At 31.8% G+C, this 25,262-nt stretch overlaps 2 protein-coding genes across 2 annotated transcripts; one reads left to right on the top strand and one right to left on the bottom strand.

Annotated features, from left to right (window-relative positions):
* The first annotated feature begins 14,243 nt into the window (after positions 1-14,243).
* Positions 14,244-15,580, top strand: LOC126706169 (FCS-Like Zinc finger 13-like). The gene is made up of 2 exons (XM_050405484.1): positions 14,244-14,969; positions 15,108-15,580. The coding sequence occupies exons 1-2, from the start codon at positions 14,353-14,355 to the stop codon at positions 15,268-15,270; spliced, it is 780 nt and encodes a 259-aa protein (XP_050261441.1). The 5' UTR covers positions 14,244-14,352; the 3' UTR covers positions 15,271-15,580.
* A 2,075-nt stretch (positions 15,581-17,655) lies between these two features.
* LOC126704587 (oligouridylate-binding protein 1-like) lies at positions 17,656-24,260 on the bottom strand. Its single transcript, XM_050403600.1, has 12 exons — positions 23,921-24,260; positions 22,824-22,885; positions 22,315-22,417; positions 22,081-22,157; positions 21,942-22,003; positions 21,743-21,830; positions 21,515-21,590; positions 21,359-21,389; positions 20,550-20,669; positions 20,120-20,205; positions 18,851-19,024; positions 17,656-18,221 (listed from the first exon to the last, which is right to left on the bottom strand). The coding sequence occupies exons 1-12, from the start codon at positions 24,005-24,007 to the stop codon at positions 17,937-17,939; spliced, it is 1,251 nt and encodes a 416-aa protein (XP_050259557.1). The 5' UTR covers positions 24,008-24,260; the 3' UTR covers positions 17,656-17,936.
* Between the last annotated feature and the right edge of the window lie 1,002 nt (positions 24,261-25,262).

Raw genomic sequence — 25,262 nt, 5'->3', positions numbered from 1 at the left:
TAATTTTATTACATTTGAAACACCATCTACATCAAGTAGATCTTCTAGGTATTAATGTTTTAGCTGTTATATATTTATTTATTTTTCAAACAAATTCTCTCTCTCGATTTGAAAACAAAAAATTAAACTTTCTCACTCCCTCTCCAAGAAGCAGTGTGACATGGAAGAAATCACCACCACTACAGGCAAGTATTTTTTTTACACTTTACATGCACTTGATTGTCTTTCAAATATGCATACGGTTAACTTGGTCGTATATTTTATAATCATTTGCAAGATTAAAATGAAAATCTATTATGAATTTATGCCTATCAAGATCTGTAGATTCAACCAACAAAAGACAAATAAACACTATTTTTGCAAACAAATCATATAAGCAATGAACAATTGAAGGTAACCAATATAGTCATACATTTATTTTTCACAGTAAATTTGTATCAATCTGCTTCAATTGTGTACATTTATTTTATAATAAGTTAGTTTCCAAGTAAAATTAATCTTCTTGGTGAATACTTCAATAAACTAGGATGCTAATGTTGTTACGAGAATTACCTAGCAAAAACCCTGAAGACATACCTAATATCAAGACTGAGTCTTCAAAATAAAATTGGATCAATTGATAAAAGTAAGCATACAAGGTCAGTAGTTTGGGAGGGTTATCGTAGCCTTGCAGATATGATGAAAAACTATATAATATCATATAAAAAGCCTTCAAATTTCAAAACGACAATTTTTGCATGATTACATGTTAATTATAGTAATTATATATATAAAATATTATCACAATTAATATTTTTATTTACAAATAATTAAAAATGTATTGTTTATTTTATGTAGTTTTGTACACTATTGAATTCCTAAAAAGAGGATTGCCCCATGCACATATTTTGATTTGGCTTCACATATGAAGCAGTAGCTCAATTCATGATGCATGCATGGATCATGTGGTGTAGCAATTAAAAACTCATTATTCATTTCTTTATAATAATTATTTATTTTGTTGTGTTTATTCAAGTAAAATATATATATTATAAGATTATAATAAAATCATGCCACAGGGGCCTTTAACTAGTATATATATATATATATATATATATATTATTAAAAAAAAAATTGGATTGTTCTTCATTATTGAATTGAGGGTTTTCATATACTCTTTTATTTTAATTTTTTATTGGATTTTTTTTAGTTATTGAATTTAGAGGATGTTATGGTGATTGGTAAGGATTAAAGCAATATTTAGTGACATAAATATAGAATTAAGAATGCAGAGATATTAGTATATTACACTAGATGAAAATTTTGAGATGTATGCAATAATAATTCATTTAGCTAATTGTTTCTCAATAAAATTATATGTTTTATGTATTTATGATCATAATTTTATCACACACAAGACATTAACTAATTGTACAATTGAAATATATATATAGATATATTCTTTTAACCAAATAATGGCCTCTTATTCTCTTTGGTAATACTAGCAAGAGTTAGAGCGACACAAATACATCATAAAGGAAGAAACAAAAGATATACTAACAAAATGTGAAACAGTTCCAAAGTATTTGCATGTAAAGCCATTTATATGTATGCTATAGACAAGTCAAGTTTAAACTCATCACCAAATAAGATTATATGTTCAAACTTTGTTTATTTACATGTTGAATAAGCTCGAGCTTGTTTATGAGTTACTTGATTAACTTATTATTTTCCTATATATAGTAAACCCATGACTAAAAAATGTTTTACTCCTTCACAAATATATGAGGTTTTACTACATATAGATTGTTTATGTTATGAATAAACTACAAATAATAATTTTATATCGTATGAACTAATTAACAATCTTATAAAACTCGATTTCAAGTCTATATAAACATATTTTTAAACGATTATACAAATAATATATAGTATTATATATAGTTAATTCGAGCCCTCATATTCATGAACATATTAATATATTTGAGTTTGACTCATTTAATAATCAAGTCTAAAGTTGGGCTTGAGTTTGACTTGTTTACTAAATAAACAAACATAAATAAGCTTTTTCTTGAGCGAACTCGAGCTAGGGAAGGAGCCTAAATCAACCCCCTTCTTTCTTATATTTTTTCCAAAAAAGAAAGCAATACAAAGAGATTAGACTCTCAAATGACCTATTTTGATTGAGACTGAAAACTCATCTAAAATGGAACCTAGTTTAAGCCATTAAACAAATTAGAACGGAAAAGTAAGAAAAATAACTAGTAGGGATATAAATGTAGTCTTTGTTCATTTACAGCCCTATTTATATGTTAATTAAAGATGACAGTTTATTTGCAATTCTAGACTTGCAAAATTTGAAAGAAAGAACATTTATAATTAACATTTGAATAAAAAATTAAACTTTAGAATGATATTTTCGTATCAAATGGCCCTGACTTACTTTAACTTAATCTTCAACGAGGTGGTTGCTTTTTGTAGGATCTTCTTATTAATTATTAAGAATTCAAATGCAGCATCAAACAATTAACTTAAGCATCTTGGATTGTTGGAGAAAATTTTATATGTTGCAATGTAAAACAAAACATCACATAAAGAAATGTTATCATTGATCTCGTTAGATTTGATTGATTATAATAATCTGTCACTATCTAAGTTTGGAAATAGTTTAGAAGACCTGATGAAAGCCACACCTGTGACCTGGACAACGTACCTCTAGTCAAATGAAAGCTTTATTTTACCTTCTATTTTGCGAAACCAAAAAATAATAATTTTTTAATAAAATTAAACCTATTTTTAATAAAATTAAACCTATTTAATAGAATGAAATTCAATGTATAATTTGTTTGTTCCAAAAATCTTACTTGCAATGAACTTTTTTTCCCATGAATTTAAGTTGTATGAGACTTTGAATAATTTTTTTTAATGAATAAATAATTCTAGATTTTGATTCTTAGTAGTATAATTTTTTTTGAGAAGGTAGTAGTATAACTGTATAAGTTGATTGGTACCTTTCTCTTCCTTGACCACGGAGACTCCATAATTTTACTTAAAATTCTCCAAATAGGGCTACAATTTTTATTACGTTAGTCTTATAAATTGACGTATCTCCAATTAGAAAGAGACAATTCAAAATTCAGTTATAAGTGGTTGAAATCCACCAATTACATTCATTACCATATCAATTTGTAAGTGTTATATAATAAAACTTGTAATACCTTTAGTGATGGTACTCTCATCTTATAGTAGTATTGACATTATATCAATATTAACATTCAAAATTTTAGCAATAGCAGAATTGGTCAAAAGCTAAGTTGATCGAGAACATGGTTATTAGTATCCCAATCTGGATCTTAAGATGCTAACATCCTTAAAACGTCCTAATAAGATCTTTATTGGGAGGAAATCCATGTGAAATGTTGATCTTGTAGTGATGCTAAAGATCCTATGCTATGAAAGAAAATTCAATTATCTTTTTCAGGTTGAACTTTAAAAATAAATTATATATATATAAAGATTTGCTTAACGGCCCTAGTTCAAATTGATTAAAAAATCATTAAAACAATGCAAAAAAAATAAAAAAATTCATGTCTCATGTCACCTTAAGGGCTTAACCTAATCAACAAAATCATAGAAGACAGAAGAGAAGAGACTAGAGTGTAGTGAGCGAGTGAGAGCATGATGGCGCCATTTTGAGAGAAACTATTGACACCTACGATGGTTTCTTTTTTTTGTAATTCTAATGTTGATTAGTTACTTAGTTGCCTAACATAGAAACTCACTAATTATACTTTTTCAACAAACACTCACTGATTATAGTTTCCCAATGTTAGAAAGATTATTTGATAAATCTTACTATCTTGGTAACCGTTTAATGGAATTGTTAGTTGTTTTGTGTTGTTTATGTGAGACATTAAGTATTGCTATTTGTTTTTTGTTGTTTATGTGAGACATTATGTATATTTGTGTGTTAGAATTTAGAATTTGGTACTTGTGAGTTGTAACTTTTGAACTTTGTTTATGTATTTGTAATTTGATACTTTTTCCTTTTATTAGTAATTTGTGTCAAAAAATTACTTTTTTTCAATTTTTCATTATGAATTATAATTATATGTATTTTTTAGTTTTTTTTTTTTTTTAATTAGAAAGTAGGATCTTATGATTCTCATGCCAATTCTATGATCCAATTCCCAAACCATCTCAGTTATCCCGTGTAGGATCTTGATCCTGATAACTTTGATCGAGAAAATGAAATCTAATCTTACTTAAATTAGACAAAATGTTCAGATGAAAATAATTAGAATTAAACTCAAATACTTAAAAAATATATATTGATTAACAAAATACCCTAAAACCTTTATTGCTTAAAGAACAAGCAATTTATTTAATCATCCACCAATTATTGCCATGATTTATTGATGACATTGACAAATATAAGACTAATTCAGAGGCTGATTAGGTGTCTTATATTATCCCCCATATATATATATATATATATGGAATTTCATATAATAGTTATGAATTTCATATTTTAAGAAACTCTGCCATTTCATCAAGTAAAAGTTATGGAATTTTATACTTTGAGAAACTCTGTCAGTTGATCAAATCCAAATATGTTAAATTTAGCTTCAATTTATTCTCCCAAAAAAAAAAAAAAAAACTTCAATTTTTATAGAGATAGTATTAGGATAATCCAAGGCTTGACAATAATAATGGTACATATAATAATAGTTGTATATGGTGACATCATCATCTCTTTATCTTAGATTACATTACACGTTTACATCTCTGAAAACCACAAAAAAAATTTATTGTGTTTTAGATAAATTTTGGCTGTGAACGGATGGGGCTTAGGATGAGTTTGGTTCAACTTTTAGAAATTGAGCTTTTTGAAATAGTGGAGTTTTTAAAAAGTGCTTTATGAAATTGGATTTTTTGTAAAAGTTGAGTGTTTGGTAAAAACTATTAAAAAATGTTTTTTAAAAAAACTGACTGTTTTGCTAAAATTAATAAAAGTGACGGTTTGAGTTGTAAATTATCAAAAATGACAATGTATATATACGGGGTTTATTTCATACTTAAATCAACTACTTAGTAATACTTACTAAAAAAAAAAAAAAAACTACTTAATAATAATAATAATTGTAGGGACACGATTTGCAGCCTAAGCCCAAAATGTATGGGATCTTGACCCAATGAGCCCAATACAATAAATTTGTAGAGAGTGGGTCAAAGAACTAGGCCCTAGTGAGTTGAACAACGGCTAGTACTGAATTGAATGGCAATCAAACACAAATAAGAGATTCTGATATCAATGGACTTTCAGTCCGAGGAGGTCACACTTGTATATATTGATCACAATTAGATACAAAGACAATTTAGATTGCTACAGTCTTATTTCTCTATTTTTCCCGATCATTTTCTTATAGAGGGTCTCTCACATTATATAACTCCCTGTGGAACATCTTGATTCTACACTTGTTAATCATCTGAGCCTCCACTTGAGTATCTGTCCCATTAGATACCCTCTCTGGCTTTCTGTGAGTTGTGGTAACCAAGGTAACACTGTTCAGAGGTCTTCTCCACATAAATGCAGCCAGAAAAATAGCTGCAATGCATTTAATGTGATGGCAGCAGCTTTTCCCTAGATATTTTTGGGTTTCCTTCCTTCTTGTATGTTCATGAGACATGTTCCTATCATTGTAACTTCTTGGAGGGTCATTCTAATTACTGGAATACATATTTGAGCTGCATACACCACATCCGATGAGTAATTCCTCCTCGGACCACCTTCCATTTGTTCCTTACTCATGAGACTTTAAATTGGGATTCTAAATAACTATTTGCCCCTCCTTGGACCATTCAACGTCCTCAAACAAAATCCCAAGACCCAACATATTATTCTGGACATTTATCCCTACAATAATAATAATAACAACAATAATAATTTATTGTTAACTAAAATTTGTTTTAAAAATATTTTTACAATATTTTTACAACAAATCATACATAATAAGTTGTTACTGATTTTAATTTGTACACACCACTTAAATTATTTTTTCACTAGTATTAGGTAATAACAACCCACTACTTAAGATTTATTCTGAAAATATTGTAAAAATATTATAGTAGCATTTCTTAATTTTATTTTTTTATTCTTTATTTTATTTTTTTTCTTTATCTATTTTTCTTTCATCCGCACGTTTATTTATATTTTTTTTTTATCTTTTTTTCTCCTCCACACATGTATTCTTTACTTCTCCCTATCTCCACTTTTGACTTTTCTTTATACTTTTCTTCTTCACCAGAGCACACCAGAAGATACTTCTCAAAAAAAAAAAAAAAAAAAAAAAAAGAACACACCAGAAGATCAAGCTTCTAGAATTTGTCCACTCTCATTCTAGAACATACCATTTCTTTTTTCTCTCTCTACTTTCCTCCACACATTCAGCCACATAGCCTACACCCACGCACTTCTTCATCTTGATCTTCACAGGTAATTTGGGAAGAAGACAAAGAAGAAAGAAGAAGAAGACAAAGAAGATCAGTTTGGATCGGTAAGAGAAACATTTACCTGCAGCAACACGGTTCGAATTGTGTAGCAGCATGGAGGAAAGTCTTGTTCTTGAATATGAGATGAGAGGAAGCCGTGACTTTCTAGCTACATACCTTGATTTATCAAAGGGCAAAATTGGGTTTTCAATCAAAATGGTTGGGCAATTTGGTAATTGAAGAGAGCTTCTCAATGGTAACATTTATCAATGCGCATTAGCTTTTGCAAAAGCTCGCATGTGTTGTGTCAAAGCCACGATTTGTTCACATTTCAAAAAGCCACGTTTTAGAAAAAGCAAAATGTTTGTGTCTTACCAAACGGGCAGATAGAAAAAGTGATTTGAAAAGCACTTTTTGCACTTCAAAAGTGCAAACAAACGGGCACTTAGGATTTATTTATCATCATACATATTTTAATTGGAGTTTTGAGTTAAACTTTCTGAATTTGCATATATTGTGTAAAACATGGAGTTTGAGTTTGAGTTTGATTAAATATCTAACTAATAATAATATTTTTTTTTTTAAAAAAAGGTTTGATTTACCAAGGTAATCATGTAACTCCAAATATATCATCAAAAAAAAAAAAAAAAAGACCACCAAATATATCACTTTCAAGTTTCAGCTATTAACGAAAAATTAAGTAAAAGAAAAGAAGCCGATGTTTTTGAATCTTGACAGTAGAATATATATTTTTTAACCTTTTAAAAGTTAGCCCAAAAAAAGAGATTTGATTCACTAAAAGATAATAAGTACCTCCAAATATATCGTCAAAAAAATACCACCTAATATATCACTTTCAGCCATTAATGAAAAATTAAGTGAAAGAACCCGATTGATTCTTGACACCTAAAAAGTTTTTTTTTTTTTACCCTTTAAAAATAGAGTGTTTTGGCCAAATATTGCTAAATCCGGAGTTTATTTGCGTTATAGATACTATTCTAAGTTATATAAGGAAATGAGGAAAGAGAGTGAATTTCGGCAACAGTGTTGCCGAAATTCAACAAAAGTATGAGAGAGAAAAAGAAAAAGTGGGAGAGAGAAAATTTTGAATTACAGTAATCACATTACCGAAATTCCTACTACCCAAACCTACTGACCGAAAACCAATTGTGGCAATGCCATTGCTGAAATAGGGGAAAAAAAATTTTGTGGCAATTGTGGCAATGCCATTGCCGAAAATGGGAGGAAAAAAATAAATAAATAAATAATGGTTGTCGAATTCTGGGAAGGAATAAAAAAAATTCTACGTCCACAATATTTTTATAGCATTTTCACAACAAATCATAGGTGATTAGTTATTATTAGTTCAAATTTGAATTTAACACTGAGATTACTTTTTTAATCCAATAATAACAACCTGCCACTTAAAATTTGTTGTAAAAATTGTGTGCACATATCATTTCTTAAAAAAAAAAAAAAAAAAAAAAAAAAAAGTGGAATGGATTTGTGGCAATGGCATTGCCGAAATAGGAGGGATTTTTTTTTTCCTCTCCTATTTCGGCAATGCCATTGCCATAAATACATTCCACTTTTTTTTTTTTTTAAAGAAATGATATGTGCACACAATTTTTACAATATTTTTACAATATTTTTACTACAAATTTTAAGTGGCAGGTTGTTATTATTGGATTAAAAAAGTAATCTCAGTGCTAAATTCAAATATGAACTAATAATAACTAATTACCTATGATTTGTTGTGAAAATGTTGTAAAAATATGGTGAACGTAGCATTTTTTTTTAATTCCTCCCTAGATTTCAGCAACCATTATTTATTTATTTATTTATTTCCTCTCATTTTCGGCAATGGCATTGCCACAATTGCCACAAAATTTCTTTTCCCCTCTTTCTGCAATGTCATTGCCACAATTGGTTTTCGGTCAACAGGTTTGGGCAGCAGGAATTTTGGTAATATGATTATCGAAATTCAAAAATTTCTCTCTCCCAATTTTTCTCTTTCTCTCTCCCAATTTTTCTCTTTCTCTCTCATACTTTTATTGAATTTCAATAATACCGTTACCAAAATTCACTCTCTTTCCTCAATTTCCTAAATAACTTGGAACAGTACCTATAACACAAATAAACTCTGAATTTAGCAATATTCAACCAAAGGACTCACTTATTGACACCTCTAGGTGTTTTTCTTTTTTATATTTATGGAAAGATTGAAAATATTTTATTAAATTACTGAAAAAAAAATATACATCATAAATAAGAGCTTTGTTTTATAAAATAATGATCCTCTTCTATCCAAGCACAGAAATCATCAATACCCTCGACAAATTTTGTTAAAAAAATGAGCTGGCCTTTTTCTTGGTGTCTTACGCGAGAGAATCCAACGTGACGAAAATCTGAGCAGGCTTTTTGCACACCTGTAATCACTGCATCCACTGATGGAGGAGGCGAGGCCAAATCAAGTAAAGCATGATACACAACGAGGGAATCACCTTCATGTGTCAGGTCTTGAATACCTACATCCTTGGCAAATTGCAACCCTATCTCAAAGGCCTTTGCTTCAGCTTCAAGTTCAACTACTCCCAAAGGTGCATGAATCTTCTTGCTCAAAGCTGCTATGGCCCTGCCTTTATCCTCTTGGTGTTTTGATTGAATGAAAATATTCACGGTCCAAATCCTTATTCTTCCATTCTAACTATTAAATTATAAAAATATAATAAAATTTACCAAAATATAATAATAAATTAGAATTTCCATCCTCTAACTGACCTATCTTCATTTTCGCCCCTACAATTTTTTTTTAATTGATATATATATTTTCAATATAGTCTTGGTAAACAAATGGCACTGCATAGAGGCATAAAAGATAAAATAAAATAAAATAAACCTCACATTGCAAAGATTTACGACTTAGGTGCTAAACATGAATAATGAAATATGATATCATTTGCAAAAACATAAAACTTTTGTTTTTTTTCTTTTTTTGAGAAACAACATAAAGCTTTGGTTAGTAGTTACTTGTTACAACCAAAATAACCATAACTCAATAAAATTTAATTCAATAGATTTTTTTTTTTTTTGGAGCAACTTCAATAGACTAATTTTAAAAGAGGAGTGTGTATATGCATAAGACATGTATACGCCTAGTTTGCAGTGTACATAGGCGGAGATGGCGGTGTCATGGGGTGAATTGCGAGAAATTATTATTTATACTGGAAGGATTGCTGATGTGGTCTATCCTGACTAATGAGATGATGTCACCTATGAAAATGTATGTGTGAACTTCCTAATCAGTACAAGAAATAAAAAATAAAAATTATCAGATGATGTCACATTTACATAAATAACAACATTTTATTGGTTGGAAGGTCAGTGAGAACCACGTCAACAGTCCTCCTAGTAGACCTAATAATTTCTGGTGAATTGCACCCTTGATCCCACCAAAAATTACTTAATGGCCTATTTGAAAGTTAAAAAAAGGAGGGGGAATAGAGTAGATGGAGGGAGAGTAATTCAATTACCTTATTTTGAAGTTTTTTAGGGAAGGAGGGGGAGGAATTTGGAGGGGTTTCACCACCTCTAACCCCTCATTTTTAATTCTTTCAAATTGGAGAGATTTAGAGGGAGAGTAGAGTAGATAAATAATAGAGTAGAGAGAGGGAGAATAATTCAATTACCTTATTTTGAAGTTTTTTAGGGAAGGAGGGGGAGGAGTTTGAAGGGGTTTCAACCACCTCTAACCCATCATTTTTAATTCCTTCAAATTGGAGAGATTTAGAGGGAAAGTAGAGTAGATAAATTATTGACTAGATAAATTTCCTAATTTACCATTTCTAAATTAATAATAAACCAATGTTGCAAGTCCATTTTCAAATAGGGGTAAATTTTTCTATTTTAATCATTTCCTTTCATCTTCATCCTAATTTTTAAAACATCCAAACTAGGGGAATGGCTAATTACTCTCTTCCCCTTTACTAATTTTAAAAACATCCAAACAAGGTGAAGGGGAACTATTCCCCTCTACTCTCCTCTACTCTCCTCCCTCTCTAAACTTCCAAACAGACCATAAATAACTTGGTTTTTTACTTAATTTGCCCCCTTCACGATCTTAAAATTTGAACTTTCCTATTATTTTCTCTAATTTTTATGAATTTTATTTAATTTTTTTATTTTATATAATAATTAATGGAATTTTTTATGTCGTAAAAGTAAAATAAAAATACTTCCTATCTTATCAATGCCTATTAAGTTAAAGGGTTCAAAAACCTATAAAATGACAACAAGGGTTAGGGAAGTTAAAAAAAAAAATGAAAAATGGTCTAATATTTTAATCGTGAGGAGGGGAAAAGAACATTATTATTATATTTAAAGTGATAAAAAAAAAATAAAAATAAAAAAAGCTCAAATCCTTAATGTAATAACTTATCACTCTCTAAGAAATTTTGTATATAAGTAATAAAATATAAGAATAATTATATAATGAAAACTCAAAAATGTGTTAAAACACAAGAGCTGTTTAAACACCCAACTTAAAGATTACAGCTCAATTGATTTAAACTCCTAAAATTAATATTGTTTTAAGGTTAAACAAATAAAAATAATAATATTATCAATAAATGACACTTCAATTCTATTCTATTTTGTATGAAAATGTATAGGAAAATGAATAGAAAAAAAAAATTATCTTTAAAGTTATAAGAAAATGATATACAAAATAGGTCAAATTTCTTAATTTAATAATTTGTCATCTTTGTAGAAAATTTGTATATAAGTAATAAAATATTATAATAATTACATAATAAAATCCTCAATTTAATATTATTTTAAAGTTTCAAGTGCATATATGTCCACAATATATATTTTTTTAAATGTTACAATTTGATCATTTGTTTAGGTTTATATTAATTAATATATTAGAATTTTCATGAGTTATACCTGAATCTAGCAATAAATTTTGAATTAATAAAAAATCACAAAATGGCAAAGTAATTTTCCAACTTAACCTCTACATTAGTGGAGAATATATTTGGTATTAAATGATACCACTGACGTGGTATCATTCAAGGTTTTAAAAAATGATCCAACCAGCTGAGCCAGGAACTGGAGACTAGTCCAATTCGAAAAAATGCCTAAAACCAGTCAACAACTGAAAACCAGAAGCAAATCCAATTTTATCCCAGTCTAGTTTTTAAAACCATGGTATCATTTGATATAAAATACTTTTTCACATCAAAGGCGTTCTAGCCCATAGCAAGAGTGTGCCCACACTAGCAACTTGAAAGAAATCCATTCATATGACAAACCATGTTAGTCATGTCTTAAAAGCACACAATCCTTAAGGCATATATTAAGCATCTATTTTAGAAAACCTTTTTTTTTTATAGAAAATTGAATAAGATGACAAAAAAGTATATTACTTTTTTCATTTTCCTATAAAAAGCTCACTAAAATAATTTACTAATGTATATCTTAAACGCACACGTTAGTAAGACCGGATTGAAAAATTAAACCTATAATGGTAAAATGAAATCAAAATTAAAAACCAAAGGATGTTATGCCAAAACAAATAATAAGACCCTCCAAAAAATTAATAATGGAAGGTGTCAACATCTTGAAGTTGATCCCTACACACAACCCCATCATAAATGACACGGAGGTCTTTATCATTGGGTGAACTCGTCACTCGTCCAGCGTGGTAACTCAGTTCACGTGGTATTAATGGAGCCAACCAATCAGAAGTTGACACCTATGAATTCACACGAAAGTGGGCCCAGCACTGCTTGGTTATTATTGGAACGTGGGCCCCTGGTTTTGAAGGTCGAGTTCTTAAAGCAACAATTCCGTGTGCTACCGCTTGTTTGTAAACTCAAAATGACTCTAATGCCCCTGCTTCAACAGTTCTATGTCAATAATGTCCTTATTCACATTTCACATCACATAACTTCAATCACTTCGTCTGTCCCCACTCCCTAGGAATCACTGAAATTTAGAATACAATTTTAAAGACCGTAGTTTTACTTTTTTGGCTTCGTTCTTGTAAAGTTTTTATTAATAAAAGAGATGCTTTTGTCTGCATGCATTATTCACTGTTGTTCAATGAAAATGATACTTTTGTATGATAGTGAGTTTGAATTAGAACACTACAAAATACTTTTCTTAATAACTTTAACATAAATATCATGTCATGTAAATCATGTTCTTCGTGGTTGCAATTCTCCACTCCAAAAGAAAATCAAAAAATTAATCATGAAGAAGTGATTATTACTAATTACTATTATATATTTTCTTACTAACTTTAACATAAATATCATGTGATATGAATCATGTTCTTCGTGGTTGCGATTCTCCACTCCAAAAGAAAATCAAAAAAACAATTTAGAGAAGTGATTATTACTAATTACTATTAAGGAAGGAAAAAAGTACAAGGATAAGAACTACAACTTCGATTTTTTTTTTGTTGGGTTTCAATTAATTTAATTTGTAAAAAAAATTTATTGTCAAATAAGAAATTAAAGTTCAACTCCTCACAAAAAATGGGTCTTGACTAAAACATATATTTACATAAGATTAAATTTAATTTATGGCCTCGACTAAAGCATTCACAATGGTTTCAACACCTTAAGTACCAAAAAAAAAAAAATTAATCTACATCCAATAAGCTATATCTAATTTTTGTTTGCGTATAGTAGCAATTTATTATAGCACCAAGCTAAACATTAAAAACTATTTTTTATTCAATTCTCTCTCTCTCTCTCTCTCTCTCTCTCTCTCTCTCTCTCTCTCTCTCTCTCTCTCTCTCTCTCTTTATGCATAAAAAATAATTTAAAAAAAGTAGAAAAATAATAATAAAATAATATTTTATGTAGTGGTAAAAAAATAGAGTATAAAATGTATGATTCCATTATATATTGTGGTATACTAAAATAAATAAATAAAAGTAAATTTTTAATGTGTTAAATGCTAAATTATTAGCAAACCAAACATACACCATTAGCATAGTATGTAAGATATTATGATACCGCTTATTTTGATGAAAATTGAAAATTTAATACTAAAAACACTATAGCAAAATAATTTTTAAACAATGAATAATACTGTGGGACCCAGATCTACTGCTTATGTGTGTTTTTTTCTCAAATTTGATTAGGTTGTAAACAGTACTATAGGACCAATCAAAAATGTAAAATGCAAAATAATTTATAGACAAACACACTCATAGTATGTGGTATAATAAAAAAAATGCAACTTTTTAGTGTGGTGAGAGAGAGAGAGAGATTAAAGGGTATTTTAGTCATTAGGAAAGGCCAAAGCAACCTTTTGAGTACGGGACTGAGGAGTGGGTAGGCCTTAGCCACATCGCTTTCTATATTGACAAAACAAAACATAGGCAGGACTCCATTGTTTTCCAGTGGGCTCAGTGGTTTCAGTAATCATTGCTTCTCCACCTTCCCTAGATCTCTGCCACCTGCCCCTCAATCCAACGGTGCCTATTCACCCGGAATCTTTTTCACTCACAAAAACACGACCGTTGTGGCCACATCCCAACGCTTGGGTCCCAATCATTGGACGTGGACATTTTATGAACATTGTCCCACTGATAGTGACCTTTACTAAAATCAACTATGGGAATCCTTCTTAATAATACTACTATACTTTAACAATATATTATTATATGTTGTGCACTTTATTATTATAATTAATTAAAGTCACATAATTACAAAACCAAACCATGGGCTTAGTCCAACCACTCCTATAATAAAATTTGGTAGCCTAAGATTTATAAAGTCACCTATTATCATATCTCCCACACCAACATAATTTTTTTTCATCTCTATCTCTTTTCTTGATACAAATCAAAATTTTCCAATCATGCTAAGCAAAGGACCTCGTCCCATGATCGGAAAGCTCTCTGAATTATTGGTCGCCGGCAACCGTGCCGGGTTTTCGGACATGGTCACGAGTCCTAGAGGTCCATTGGAGCTGAATTATAAGTTGCAATCACCTAGAGGTTTAAAGAACTATGACCTTGGTGGGGTTGGATTGGGTATTGTTGCTGCTCTTGAGAAGTCTAGGGAAGGTTGTGGACGTGAAATTTTGGCCAAATATGCTGTTGCTACTTCCAATTTGAATCGATCAAGTCCTATTGCAGTTGATTCTAGCAAAAGGACCAGTACTTGTGATAGGTATAGTAATAAAGGTTGTGAGGAACTACTTCAAGGCGATAATTGTGAGGAAGATTATACTTACGTGACTTGTCATGGCCAAGGCAAGTCCATAACTAGGGTGTTTTATGAGGAAGATGATTGTAGAACAAGTGGGCATCAAAGAAATGGTCTCCAAAGATGTAATAAACTCAGTGCTGTTACTGTTAAGGAATCGAGGCCAAGATACGAGGAAGATTTTTCACCGTACCCAACTTCATATTTTCTCAGTTCATGTCACTTGTGCGGGAAAAAACTCCATGGCAAAGACATATACATGTATAGGTACAAATTCAAACACTTTCTCATTCTTTTCTTAGTCAAAGTTTTGAAACTAAGGTCTTGTTATTGTTGTTGTTGTTATATAGAGTTTGTGAATGAATTATGAGACTAAGAATTGGTGTTTATGTATGATATTTGCAGAGGAGAGAAAGCATTTTGTAGCCCGGAGTGTCGGTCAAGGCAAATAATGATGGACGAGAGAAAAGAACAACAGTGCAGATCAGAAGCACCAAGATCTGCAGACGTTTCAAGTTCATCATACACAAGAGGCCAAATTTTCTTAACTGGGATCGTAGCAATTTAGCTTTTTTGGCCAAAACAAAGATGACCACACACCAAAATTAGTGGTGGTCATGACCCAGATGCATGGTGATAAACAGTCCTAGAGTATATGTATATACAATATACGGCTATTATATACATACGAGAGTTAATCAGATTATTGTTGGGATGGGAATTAAGGATGAAGGAAATATATTTTTGATATGATGCAAGTATAGAGAGCATATATATATAAATCTATATATATATATATGTATATGCTTTGATGATGAGAATCCTATACTTTGAATGAAAAGGGAACCCACGAAAGAACTACCAACTTTGATGCGGAATTCTTCTTCTCTCTTTTCCTTTCTTTTATGCTGGTAGTATATGAATAATAAGTGGATTAATCTCGACTATGAACATGGTTAACGAAATCGATAGACGAACAAAACACCACACCCTTTTTACTCTGAAATTCGAATCAAAAGTTTTGATTGAGTTCTAGCAAAAGATAACCATCTGACCACCGCTCACGTTAAGCAAGTTGATACTTCCCCAAGCCTTAAAGGCTTGACGGATTTATGGATCCAAGTTCAAGTGGTTCCAGTATGAGGATGCATACATTTAAAACACTTTGTATTTTCTCCCAGAGTGGAGAGGGGTGGAACCGTGGATAGTGTTGATTGTCAAAAAAAAAAAAAAAAAAAAAAAAAAGATAATTATCAGTGTGATTTTTTTTTTTTTTAAATACAAGAAAATTGATGGAAATAAATGCTTGTAACTCGAGAAGTAGTACCAATTTTTTTTTCCTTTTTTTTTTTGTGTGTTAATAAGTGGGAGAAGAGACTAGAAGCTAAATTCTCACATTTCCACTAAGTTATAACTTATAAGTCAGTTGATTTAGACGGCTTCAAATATATTGAATACTACTATTTTTTTTCTTGATATCTTGACTATTATCACCTACTCGTTGTCATAGTCATGTTATCTCATCGTTTTTATTACTTGTGTAATGATTAAATGCAATCCATTGAGAATTTATGAACACTCTTTGGAACACTCAAGAGCCCGTTTGGTACGTGTGTTTAAACAACAGTTTTCAGTTTTTTTAGAAATATATGTGGGTGAAAAAGTATATAGAAATATTTAAAAACTGAAAACATGTATTTAAAATCATTTACCAAACAAGGCCCAAAAGTCGAAAATTCATCATTGGAAAGCTACTCATCTTTAATTATAAAGTCATTGTCGGATCATCCAAGACGGAACTCTCGCAATTTTACTTTTTAGATCCTTACTTCAATTCAATATTGCGCTTTATATGACTTCCTTTCTTTACATTTCTTTTTAAACTTGCAACAAGTAATATATATGTTATTACACTAAAGAAAGAGTAATGCTTGGGGAACATAATTTCCCACAACTTTGTACCACAACTTGCCACGTGGCAAGTTGTGACACAAAGTTGTGGAGAATTATGTTATCCTATCATCACTCTTAAAGAAAAGCAGCAACACAATATCGTGCAATTAATTTTTTTTTTTTTTTTTTAAAAGAGAGAATCAACCGTACAATTGATTATTGATATGCGATCATGAATTGAAAGAAGCTTTTCCTAATTGTCATCATGATGCAAAAATGGGATAATATCTTAGGTATCTCTCCCATATAACTGTTGGTTTCATTAATTAAATTCATAATAGGATTCATAATTCATGTGAGATGAGAGCAGTATGTCCAGAATATTCTATAATTTTCCTAGCTTCAAAACCAAAATTCAAGATTTTTTTTTCCCATAATCATCTTTATTAAGCAGAAGGGTCAAGAGGACCACAGAGCCCAACCTCTTTACGCCCTCGTAGAAAATACATGTATGCCGCATGATGAAACCTAGGGTTGATCAAGCCCGCTTGGGCCTCACCAAATTAACATGTTCGACCTAGAATAATCTTATAGGACTGGACGATCAAGGCCAAGTGATCTCTCTCTATCTCTCACTCGATAATGGCAAAGCAGTGAAGCAGTGTGTGGGGGGAGCCACTAAAAAAAAAAAAAAAAAAACCCTTACAACCATATACTTCCCATAAGCCCCTACAACCACATCTCTCTATAAAAGGTAGATCATTTGGTTTAGGGGCTCTCTGAGGACTCTGACTTTCTTGATGGCTCTGACTCGCCCGAGGATACCCTACCGAGGACTCTCTCCTCTCGTCTATCTCCATCTCCATCTCTCTCTCTCTCTCTATTTGACCCTAATCTCCTCATGTTTTTCACATTGTACCTAGCTTCAACAGAGCCTCCTTCAATCAATAAATTCCTTGTAGGATTGTCAATTGAACCAGATTTGGACCCACTAAATGCCGTACAAAACAATATATAATCTGTAAATCTGTAATCGTAATCTTATCTTAAGACTTCTGGCTGAAAAAAGACAAAATATATTTATCCAGGACTTCCTTGAAATCACTCTCTTAAACAAAGAAAAGCTGTAAAAGGGATAGTGCTTAGCTGAGTCGGATCATCATATCCCCAAAGAAAAATAGTATAATCTATCGCACACAACAGGTATCAAATAGAAATATAGCAAGCTAACCAGTACTAATGACAAGGGATTTTTTTTTTTTTTTTTAAAGGTAAAACATACTAGTCTTTAAGATGATTAACCCCCTGGCAAAGGTATAATGGGAGTTTTCAATTTATAATTTACTGGTAGTACATGAGATGCTGGGTTGTTGCAACATTCTGGAAGCCACCATCATATACAGCCTGATTAGCTCCAGCGGCACCAATTCCCATGGCTGCCTGCTTAAGCGCATATTGGCCTTGTGGATGCATAAGGGCTTGTGCACCAGCCATTTTGCTTAATGCAATATTTCGTTCATAGACTGCAAGGTCAGCGGCTGAAAAACCTGGTATATGTGCAGCGGCTGGTGGAGGTAGAGGGTTGGAGCTTGTTCCCGGTGGAGTAGGCTTGCTACCCCATGAGCACTGCAAGACAAAATGTAAATCCAACAATGAAGCCAATTCTTCCCCCCCCCCCAAAAAAAAAAGGTCAAGCCAACAATCACATCAAGACATCTTCACCAGAGACATTTTTGCTTATTACAAGCTGAGAATTCAAGGTTCTCCACCTAAAGCCACTAGTCTAGGCTCCCTCCCATATCATAACTTCAACAAATCAAGCAAAAGTACTTGGGCCTTTATATTAAATTTTTCAAGAAACTATCAAACATCATTGAAGTGTAATAAAACCATTTTAAATATGCAGCAAAAAGCATAGATGCCAAATAAACACATTTATAAACTATGGCCTATGGGGGTTCAAAACCCGCCTAGAGAAAGTCCCTCGCCTTAATAAAAAATTAATAAGCCTATTTGATTTCCCACTTCTATTTAGTATTTACAGAGTTCTGGTGATCTGCATATAATTTAAAACAATGACTTGAGTTGAAATACATGTCAGTTCTGATAATATTTTGTTCATAAGGTTATATGTCCCAATTCACTAACAAATAATCAAACAAAGAACTGAGGTCAACAATACTTCATCCTACCAGTAACTAAATCTAGTAAGCCAGCTTTATATCCAAAAATATACTCCCCAATAAAGAATGTACCTTTATTGGTTTGCCACAGAGGAACCGAGTATTCCCTATCTGAATAGCCAGAGCAGCTTCAGCATGTGTACTGTATCTCACAAAACCAAAACCTTTATCTCTTTGCACACGAATATCTTCAATGGTTCCAGCACCAAGAGCATGGAAATGACGGTGGAGATCAACTGAAGTGACCTGTAGGTAAATGAGAAAGTCAAAGATCCAAACAGTGCATCAAGAATATTTGTAATATCAGCATGATTTTCAGAATCCTGATCCTGGATCTTAAAATCCTAAGATCCCCTAAGATCCTACCTCATAGAAACGATCCAGATTGATGTATAATCTTTCGTGGGGTAGGATTTACATGGGATCACAATCTTGGATTATGGAATGTAAGACCTATGATCCTACTCTATAGAATCCTTACGATCCTATCCCATATAATCAATTTGGACCAGTGTAGGATTGTTCATATAGCCTCTAAACTGACATCCAATAAAGTTATTATAATAACTTGTAATTATGTCTCACTATGGTGAGATTAAGATTGTCCAGCCCTATTGATCAAGTAATGGGTTCTGAGGGACTTGACATTTCTCATTATCTTAATACAATTAAAACAATTGCAAAATCTTTGTAACATTGGAATTGGGATGATTTTCTTTTTGTAGCCAATGAAAGATATGTTAATTTGGAACTTTACATATATTTTTGCTGTTGGAACTTGGAACTTGTAAGTTTGAAATTTGAAGTTTGTCATTTATTCATGCATTGGTAATTTGGTACTGAGTATTTAGTATCTTTTATGAGTAATTTGTCACATTTACTTTTTTTTCTTATGATTCTTTAACATATATTCTCAGTACTGATGAATTTTTCATTATGTTTTTTGTTACAGAAAGTATAATCTTACGATTCTCGATCCGATTTCACGATCCAATCCACGAAACCTCTCACCATTCCCACATAGGATACCAATCCTCACTGCCTTGACTATGTGGTAAAGTTGTTGCTACATGGTCAAGGAGATGAATCCAAGAAGGCTAAGATAGTCCACAGCCACTTAAAAAATATAGATCTAGAAAATTATATGCTAAAAATCATGAGTTAAGGCTTAACCCATCAGGGGTGAAGACCCCGGATTACATGGCAACTAGTTATGGAGGGTTGGGTTAGTTGGGCATAGGTTTTACTGGCTAGAGGCCAGCTTAAAGGGCTCTTCTCCAGAAAGGTCCCCATGTTATCAAAGAAAAATAATAATAATGAGTCAATGAAACAAATACTTGCCTCTGGAGCAAGATTGCCCACATAAACGGTGGTATATTGAGGATTGTTCTCTGGAGCATCATCGTTACTCTTCTCCTGACCATCGTCTGCACAAGGAAATATGTTATGGTTGTAATCTCTAAAACAACATAAATAAATATATGTAAAAATCATATCTCAAGCCTTTATACAAGACACTGGTTCCAACACATGCCCACAAAAAGGGGAGAATAAATTACGCAAGTGAGACAACACAACTAGATTTCCATTTTTTTTTTTTTTTTAAATTATTAGTAAGCTATACATGCACCCAATGGGTCTCAAATGCATGACCTCACCCTACACTTAGCACCTAGGGAGGAGGTGTCAGTTGAGATAGAGCTAATTTGCTAGAATATATATATATATATATATATATATATAAGAACTTCAATTCTCAAGCTTAGCTCACCTGATGTTCCACTTGTAAGCTCCACAACACTCTTCGAGTCTACACTCTGCTTTTCATCATTGTTAGTAGCACCTTTTGCAGCCCAATTACACCGAATTTGTCTACTTCCAAGCCACTTTCCTGTAATATCAAACCAAGGACTTTAATTTATAGGAGATGGAAATGTTAAAGGACTCACATGCATTATAAGATAAATTGGGTATTTCTACTAGTACAAATCTACAAATTAAAGGAGAACTTTATATTTCCTATGGAAATGTTTCAATAGTAGTCTTAAAGCACTAAACATGTTTCTTAGAATGCTAGCAAAATATTTCCTCCCCCCCCCCCCACAGGCTTACAGCTAATAATTCAAGAAATTTCTTATATAGTTTATCGTAAATATATGTTAAAAACCTATGACCTATATGTTTGCAAGATATATCTCAATAAAACTTTAAGCCTTTCTACTTATTTCATATGATTTAAGCGTATACATTTCAAATTCTTTAAAAATTATCCATCTGAATTTCCCACTTCTTTCCCATGTCATATCTTCAGTTTCTACACAGCCGATGATGGTCCATTCAGCAGAAGATAGAGTACTAAATAATAATTTACTTTAGAAATTTTTTGAAGCATATGAGGAACAGGTATTTCCAATAATCACTCAGAAAATACGAAGCCACACCTAAATTTCAATGTTTTATTACTTCTTCATATGCTGATATTTCAAAAGAACAATACAAAGCAAAAAGAAGACTTAAATTAAAAATAATAAATAAAGGAGTATAAGAAAAAGAAAACAAGTCAAGGCAAAGAAATGTTACCATTTAAGTCATTTATTGCACCTTGGGCTTCCTGATAAAAATAAGATCAAAATACAATCATGAAATGAGGATTTTCTTTGTTTTTTTTTTTGGGGGGGGGGGGGGGGGGGGGGGTGTAAATAAACACATTTTTTTCCAATAAAATAATTTTACTACCTGCTGATTCCGAAAAGAAACAAATCCAAATCCCCTTGAACGCCCAGTTTTTTGATCCCACATCACCCTTGCATCACTGTAACCAGTGAACAGGTCAAATTAGTACCAAATATGCCAACTGTCAAGCATAAAATTTAAATGGAATACCACCAAAATTGTCATTGCCAATAAGTCATTATGATAAAATAATATTGTATAATAAATAAAGGACCAGAATACAGTGCTTACGAACAACTGGGATAGACAGAAAAGCATGCAAATAATGTAGCATCAGTAACTTCAGGGCTAAGATCACCAACGAAAACATTGAAGTGACCTGATTGACAAAAAACAGTATCAAAAGCTGTCAAAAATGATAGACACAACACCATCACTCAAAGGATAAAAAGGCTAATATATATATATATATATATATATAAATATAAACCTGAGGTGTCCTCTCTCTGACTACTTGCATATGCCCAATTAACTTTAATAGGCTGCCCTGACCTGTACAAACATCCATTGAGAAATAGAACAGGAAAGTGTTAACCAACATTGAAAATTGAAGGAAGGTTAATACTTACAGAAGCCTCCCATTGAGAGTCACAATAGCAACTGCAGCTGATCTACGATCAAAGTAATCCACAAAACCATAGGATGACTGCATAAGAAAAAAAAAAGTAAGTTGAGAAAGTAGGAAAGAAACCCATAGAAACATCTATGATGCAAATTGATAAAAAAAAAAGGTTGGTAAAACAAAGGCACTAGACTTAAGCAGCTCAATTATTTCCCGGAAAGTATATAACACCCAAGTCTACCTTATCTTTCCTGATGAGTTTGCATCCTTCAAGGGGACCAGCAGTAGCAAATACTTCTTGAAGGACGGGTTCGGTGACATTTGGGTGAATGTTACCTACATATCTGCATTTCCTCATAAACAAAAACATAAGCTTGTTAAACACAAAAATAAAGAAATACTGAAAATAAACTAGAGTGCTTTAAGTGTCTTATTGACATCCAAATTTATAAGGACCAGATACTTGGGACATGCATTGCATATGTAAGGGGGGCTCATCAAATTACACAAGAAAGAACTATCAAATAAGATAAAGTGCTTTAAAAGTTTGTGTGTGCAAAATATCATTGACATGAATATTAATATATAAGAGACCAAGAGAGAGATTAATATATAAGAGACCAAGAGAGAGACTAATTAGGCAATAAAGCCACAAGCTCCACCTAATTCAAAATCATCCTATTGAAAATAGAAAAGAATGAAAAAAAAAATGAAAAAAAGAAAATAAGAAAATGTCTATTCAACACTCACACACTGCGGCATGTACTTGAATCAAACCCAGGAGGCAGATTTCCACTCAAGATAGGCTCTATCTGCAAGATAAAAATGTAAACAAAACAGGAAACCAAAAAAAAAAAACCTAAAGAAAAACATCTACACTTCTCACATGGATTTCCAGGGATACATAAATAATTGTAAAAAAAAAATACACCCATTAGACTCAAACTTGTAATAACACATCAAAAACCTAAAAAAAAAACACAAAAATAATGAGGATATCCCATCATTCTTCAGGAAAAATTTTCTAGAAGCTTAACAGGAGTTTTAACATGCATCATTTTTTTTAATTAGCCATCTTCATTCTTTAACAGCATCCTACCCCCAAAAAAAATTTCTCTATTCCTTTTCTGATTAGGTAAGCACAACTCGCACACCCAACCCCACTTGCTTAAGTGAATTATTACAATGAAGAACATACAATTTGCGCTAAATAAAGAATTCTTGTTTAATTGTCAAAGCTCCTTGTGTTGTATGAATTCATCTTATGTGGAGTAAACAGAACGAGCAATAATTTCAACAGAAACGTCTATGTTCAAATCGGCAAATCCCCAACTATTGAACTAAACCACCACCCCCCCCCCCCCCACCCCCAAAAAAAAAAAGGAGAGGAGACTTTGGATATATATTCACCACATAGGTTTCATATGATCAAAGGGCAACAAATAATTACACCCACAAAAGAAAGTACTTTCAGTGTGTCACACTAAACACATAAACTAGGGAACATGAAACACAATCTCAAACAATCAATCAATCATATAACTAACTTTTTTCTTTTCTTTTATGATAATTCAATAGTTGGGATTTCAGGAAATGACAATTGAACTCTTGACAATCACAATCATGTCGAATTTCAACCCATGTAAAACCAACATAATATTTTAATCAAAACAACAACACCATCCCAAAAAAAAAAAAAAATTCCAACTTTTCAACTGCAACCCATTTAAAAAATACAAATAGAAAATTTTACAAACATAAATTAACAAATCTTGACGTGCTAAGAGTTAAACGCTTGCATTAAAATAAATAAATAATATTTGACAAAAAATGAAAGCAAATGGAACCTGGGGTGCGGTGGCCAAGAGAGCAGGGTGGTGGTACAGTGATTGTTGCATCATCGCGTGCTGTTTAAACCTGTGCTGATGTTGCATCTTCCTCAAAGGAGATTGGGGATTGGGGGGTTTTTTTTTTGTGTCACAGATTTCTAGGGTTAGGGTTTTAAGAGGAATCAAAAGCCCAATCCAATGAAAAAAAAAGGGAAAAAAAATTGAAATCGAAGAAGAAAAATGAAAATGAAAATAAAAAGGAAAAAAAAAACAAAAACAAAAAAGAAAAAAACCCTCGAAAGAGGGAGATGGAAACGAGGACGAAGGATAAGGGAGAGAGAGTGTGAGAGTGTTTAGTAAAGGAAACGCAGTGTTTTGGCTATGCTGCCTTTATACGGGGGACTCTATTTTATTCTTTTTATTTTTATTTTTTTTTACGAAAATCTAAAACTATGCCCTAACTTTTAGCCTTTTTAATTTCAGTTCTCTTACCTTTTTTTTTTTTTTTTTTAATGGTTGTTAATTCGGTATTTTGTTAACCGTCTGTTTAATTTAAAAAAGAATCCGTTTTAGCTCTTTTCTAAAATTTTCATAATTAAAAGAAATTAAAAAACTATTATTAAAAAAAAAAACACACACACACGTAATTCCTACCTAATCATCCACAGCCGCTTCTCCTCTAACAAATTGATATCCAACCATTACCTCTTTACATATATATATATATACCTCAATGTCTCATCCATACAAACACTACACTTGAAGCTTTTTTTGATTGGGAAAATGGCTAGAGTCTCATCTCTGTTCACTTTTCTTGGTTGGGTTCTTCTCAAATATCTCATTAATAGCAAGCACTTGCCCATTGCTCTTCTTGACCTTCTTCAGCTTCCTCAGAAAATACCAGAACTTGGACTTGGCGTGAACCTCGTTCGTGGCCCAGAGTTTCATGCAGTAAATCTTAGGGTGCGCGTTGAATTCAGTGGGCAAAGCACGCTCAACAACTTGGTACTGGTGGAACCTGAAAGTAATCATTTCCGATAACAAGTTGAGATCTCTGAAGCCTCTCTCTTGCACTCTCTCTCTCTCTCTCTCTCTCTCTCTCTCTCTCTCTCTCTCGGTGTGTATGAAGAAGTCTCTGTTCACTTTTCTTTTCCTTGGATTTCCTGGCTTAATTTCTTTTCAGCTAAAGCTGCAATAAAGAAGTACCAATTTGATGTGAGAAACTTTAGGACTATGATTTGGAATTTTTTTTCCAAATAACATTAAATATCAAAAAATTTAGTTAGTTGTCATGTTTCAAAACAATACTGGAAACTAGCATTTCGAATGTCTAAAACTTGAGTTCCAAGATAAAACTTGA

Source organism: Quercus robur, chromosome 11, assembly GCF_932294415.1.
Source record: "Quercus robur chromosome 11, dhQueRobu3.1, whole genome shotgun sequence".
Classification (NCBI taxonomy): domain Eukaryota; kingdom Viridiplantae; phylum Streptophyta; class Magnoliopsida; order Fagales; family Fagaceae; genus Quercus; species Quercus robur.
The sequence above is the reverse complement of the archived record's forward strand: the minus strand, read 5'-3'. Positions and strand labels throughout refer to the sequence as shown.

Bases quoted from the DNA above. Each gene is read 5' to 3' on its own strand.
- LOC126706169 (XM_050405484.1), top strand. From the start codon at position 14,353: ATGCTAAGCAAAGGACCTCGTCCCATGATCGGAAAGCTCTCTGAATTA. The intron at 14,970-15,107 runs GTACAAATTCAA...TGATATTTGCAG, and splicing joins AAAGACATATACATGTATAG to AGGAGAGAAAGCATTTTGTA.
- LOC126704587 (XM_050403600.1), bottom strand. From the start codon at position 24,007: ATGCAACATCAGCACAGGTTTAAACAGCACGCGATGATGCAACAATCA. The intron at 21,390-21,514 runs GTAGTAAAATTA...TATTTTTATCAG, and splicing joins TTTCTTTTCGGAATCAGCAG to GAAGCCCAAGGTGCAATAAA. The intron at 18,222-18,850 runs GTACATTCTTTA...TTTGTCTTGCAG, and splicing joins TCTGTGGCAAACCAATAAAG to TGCTCATGGGGTAGCAAGCC.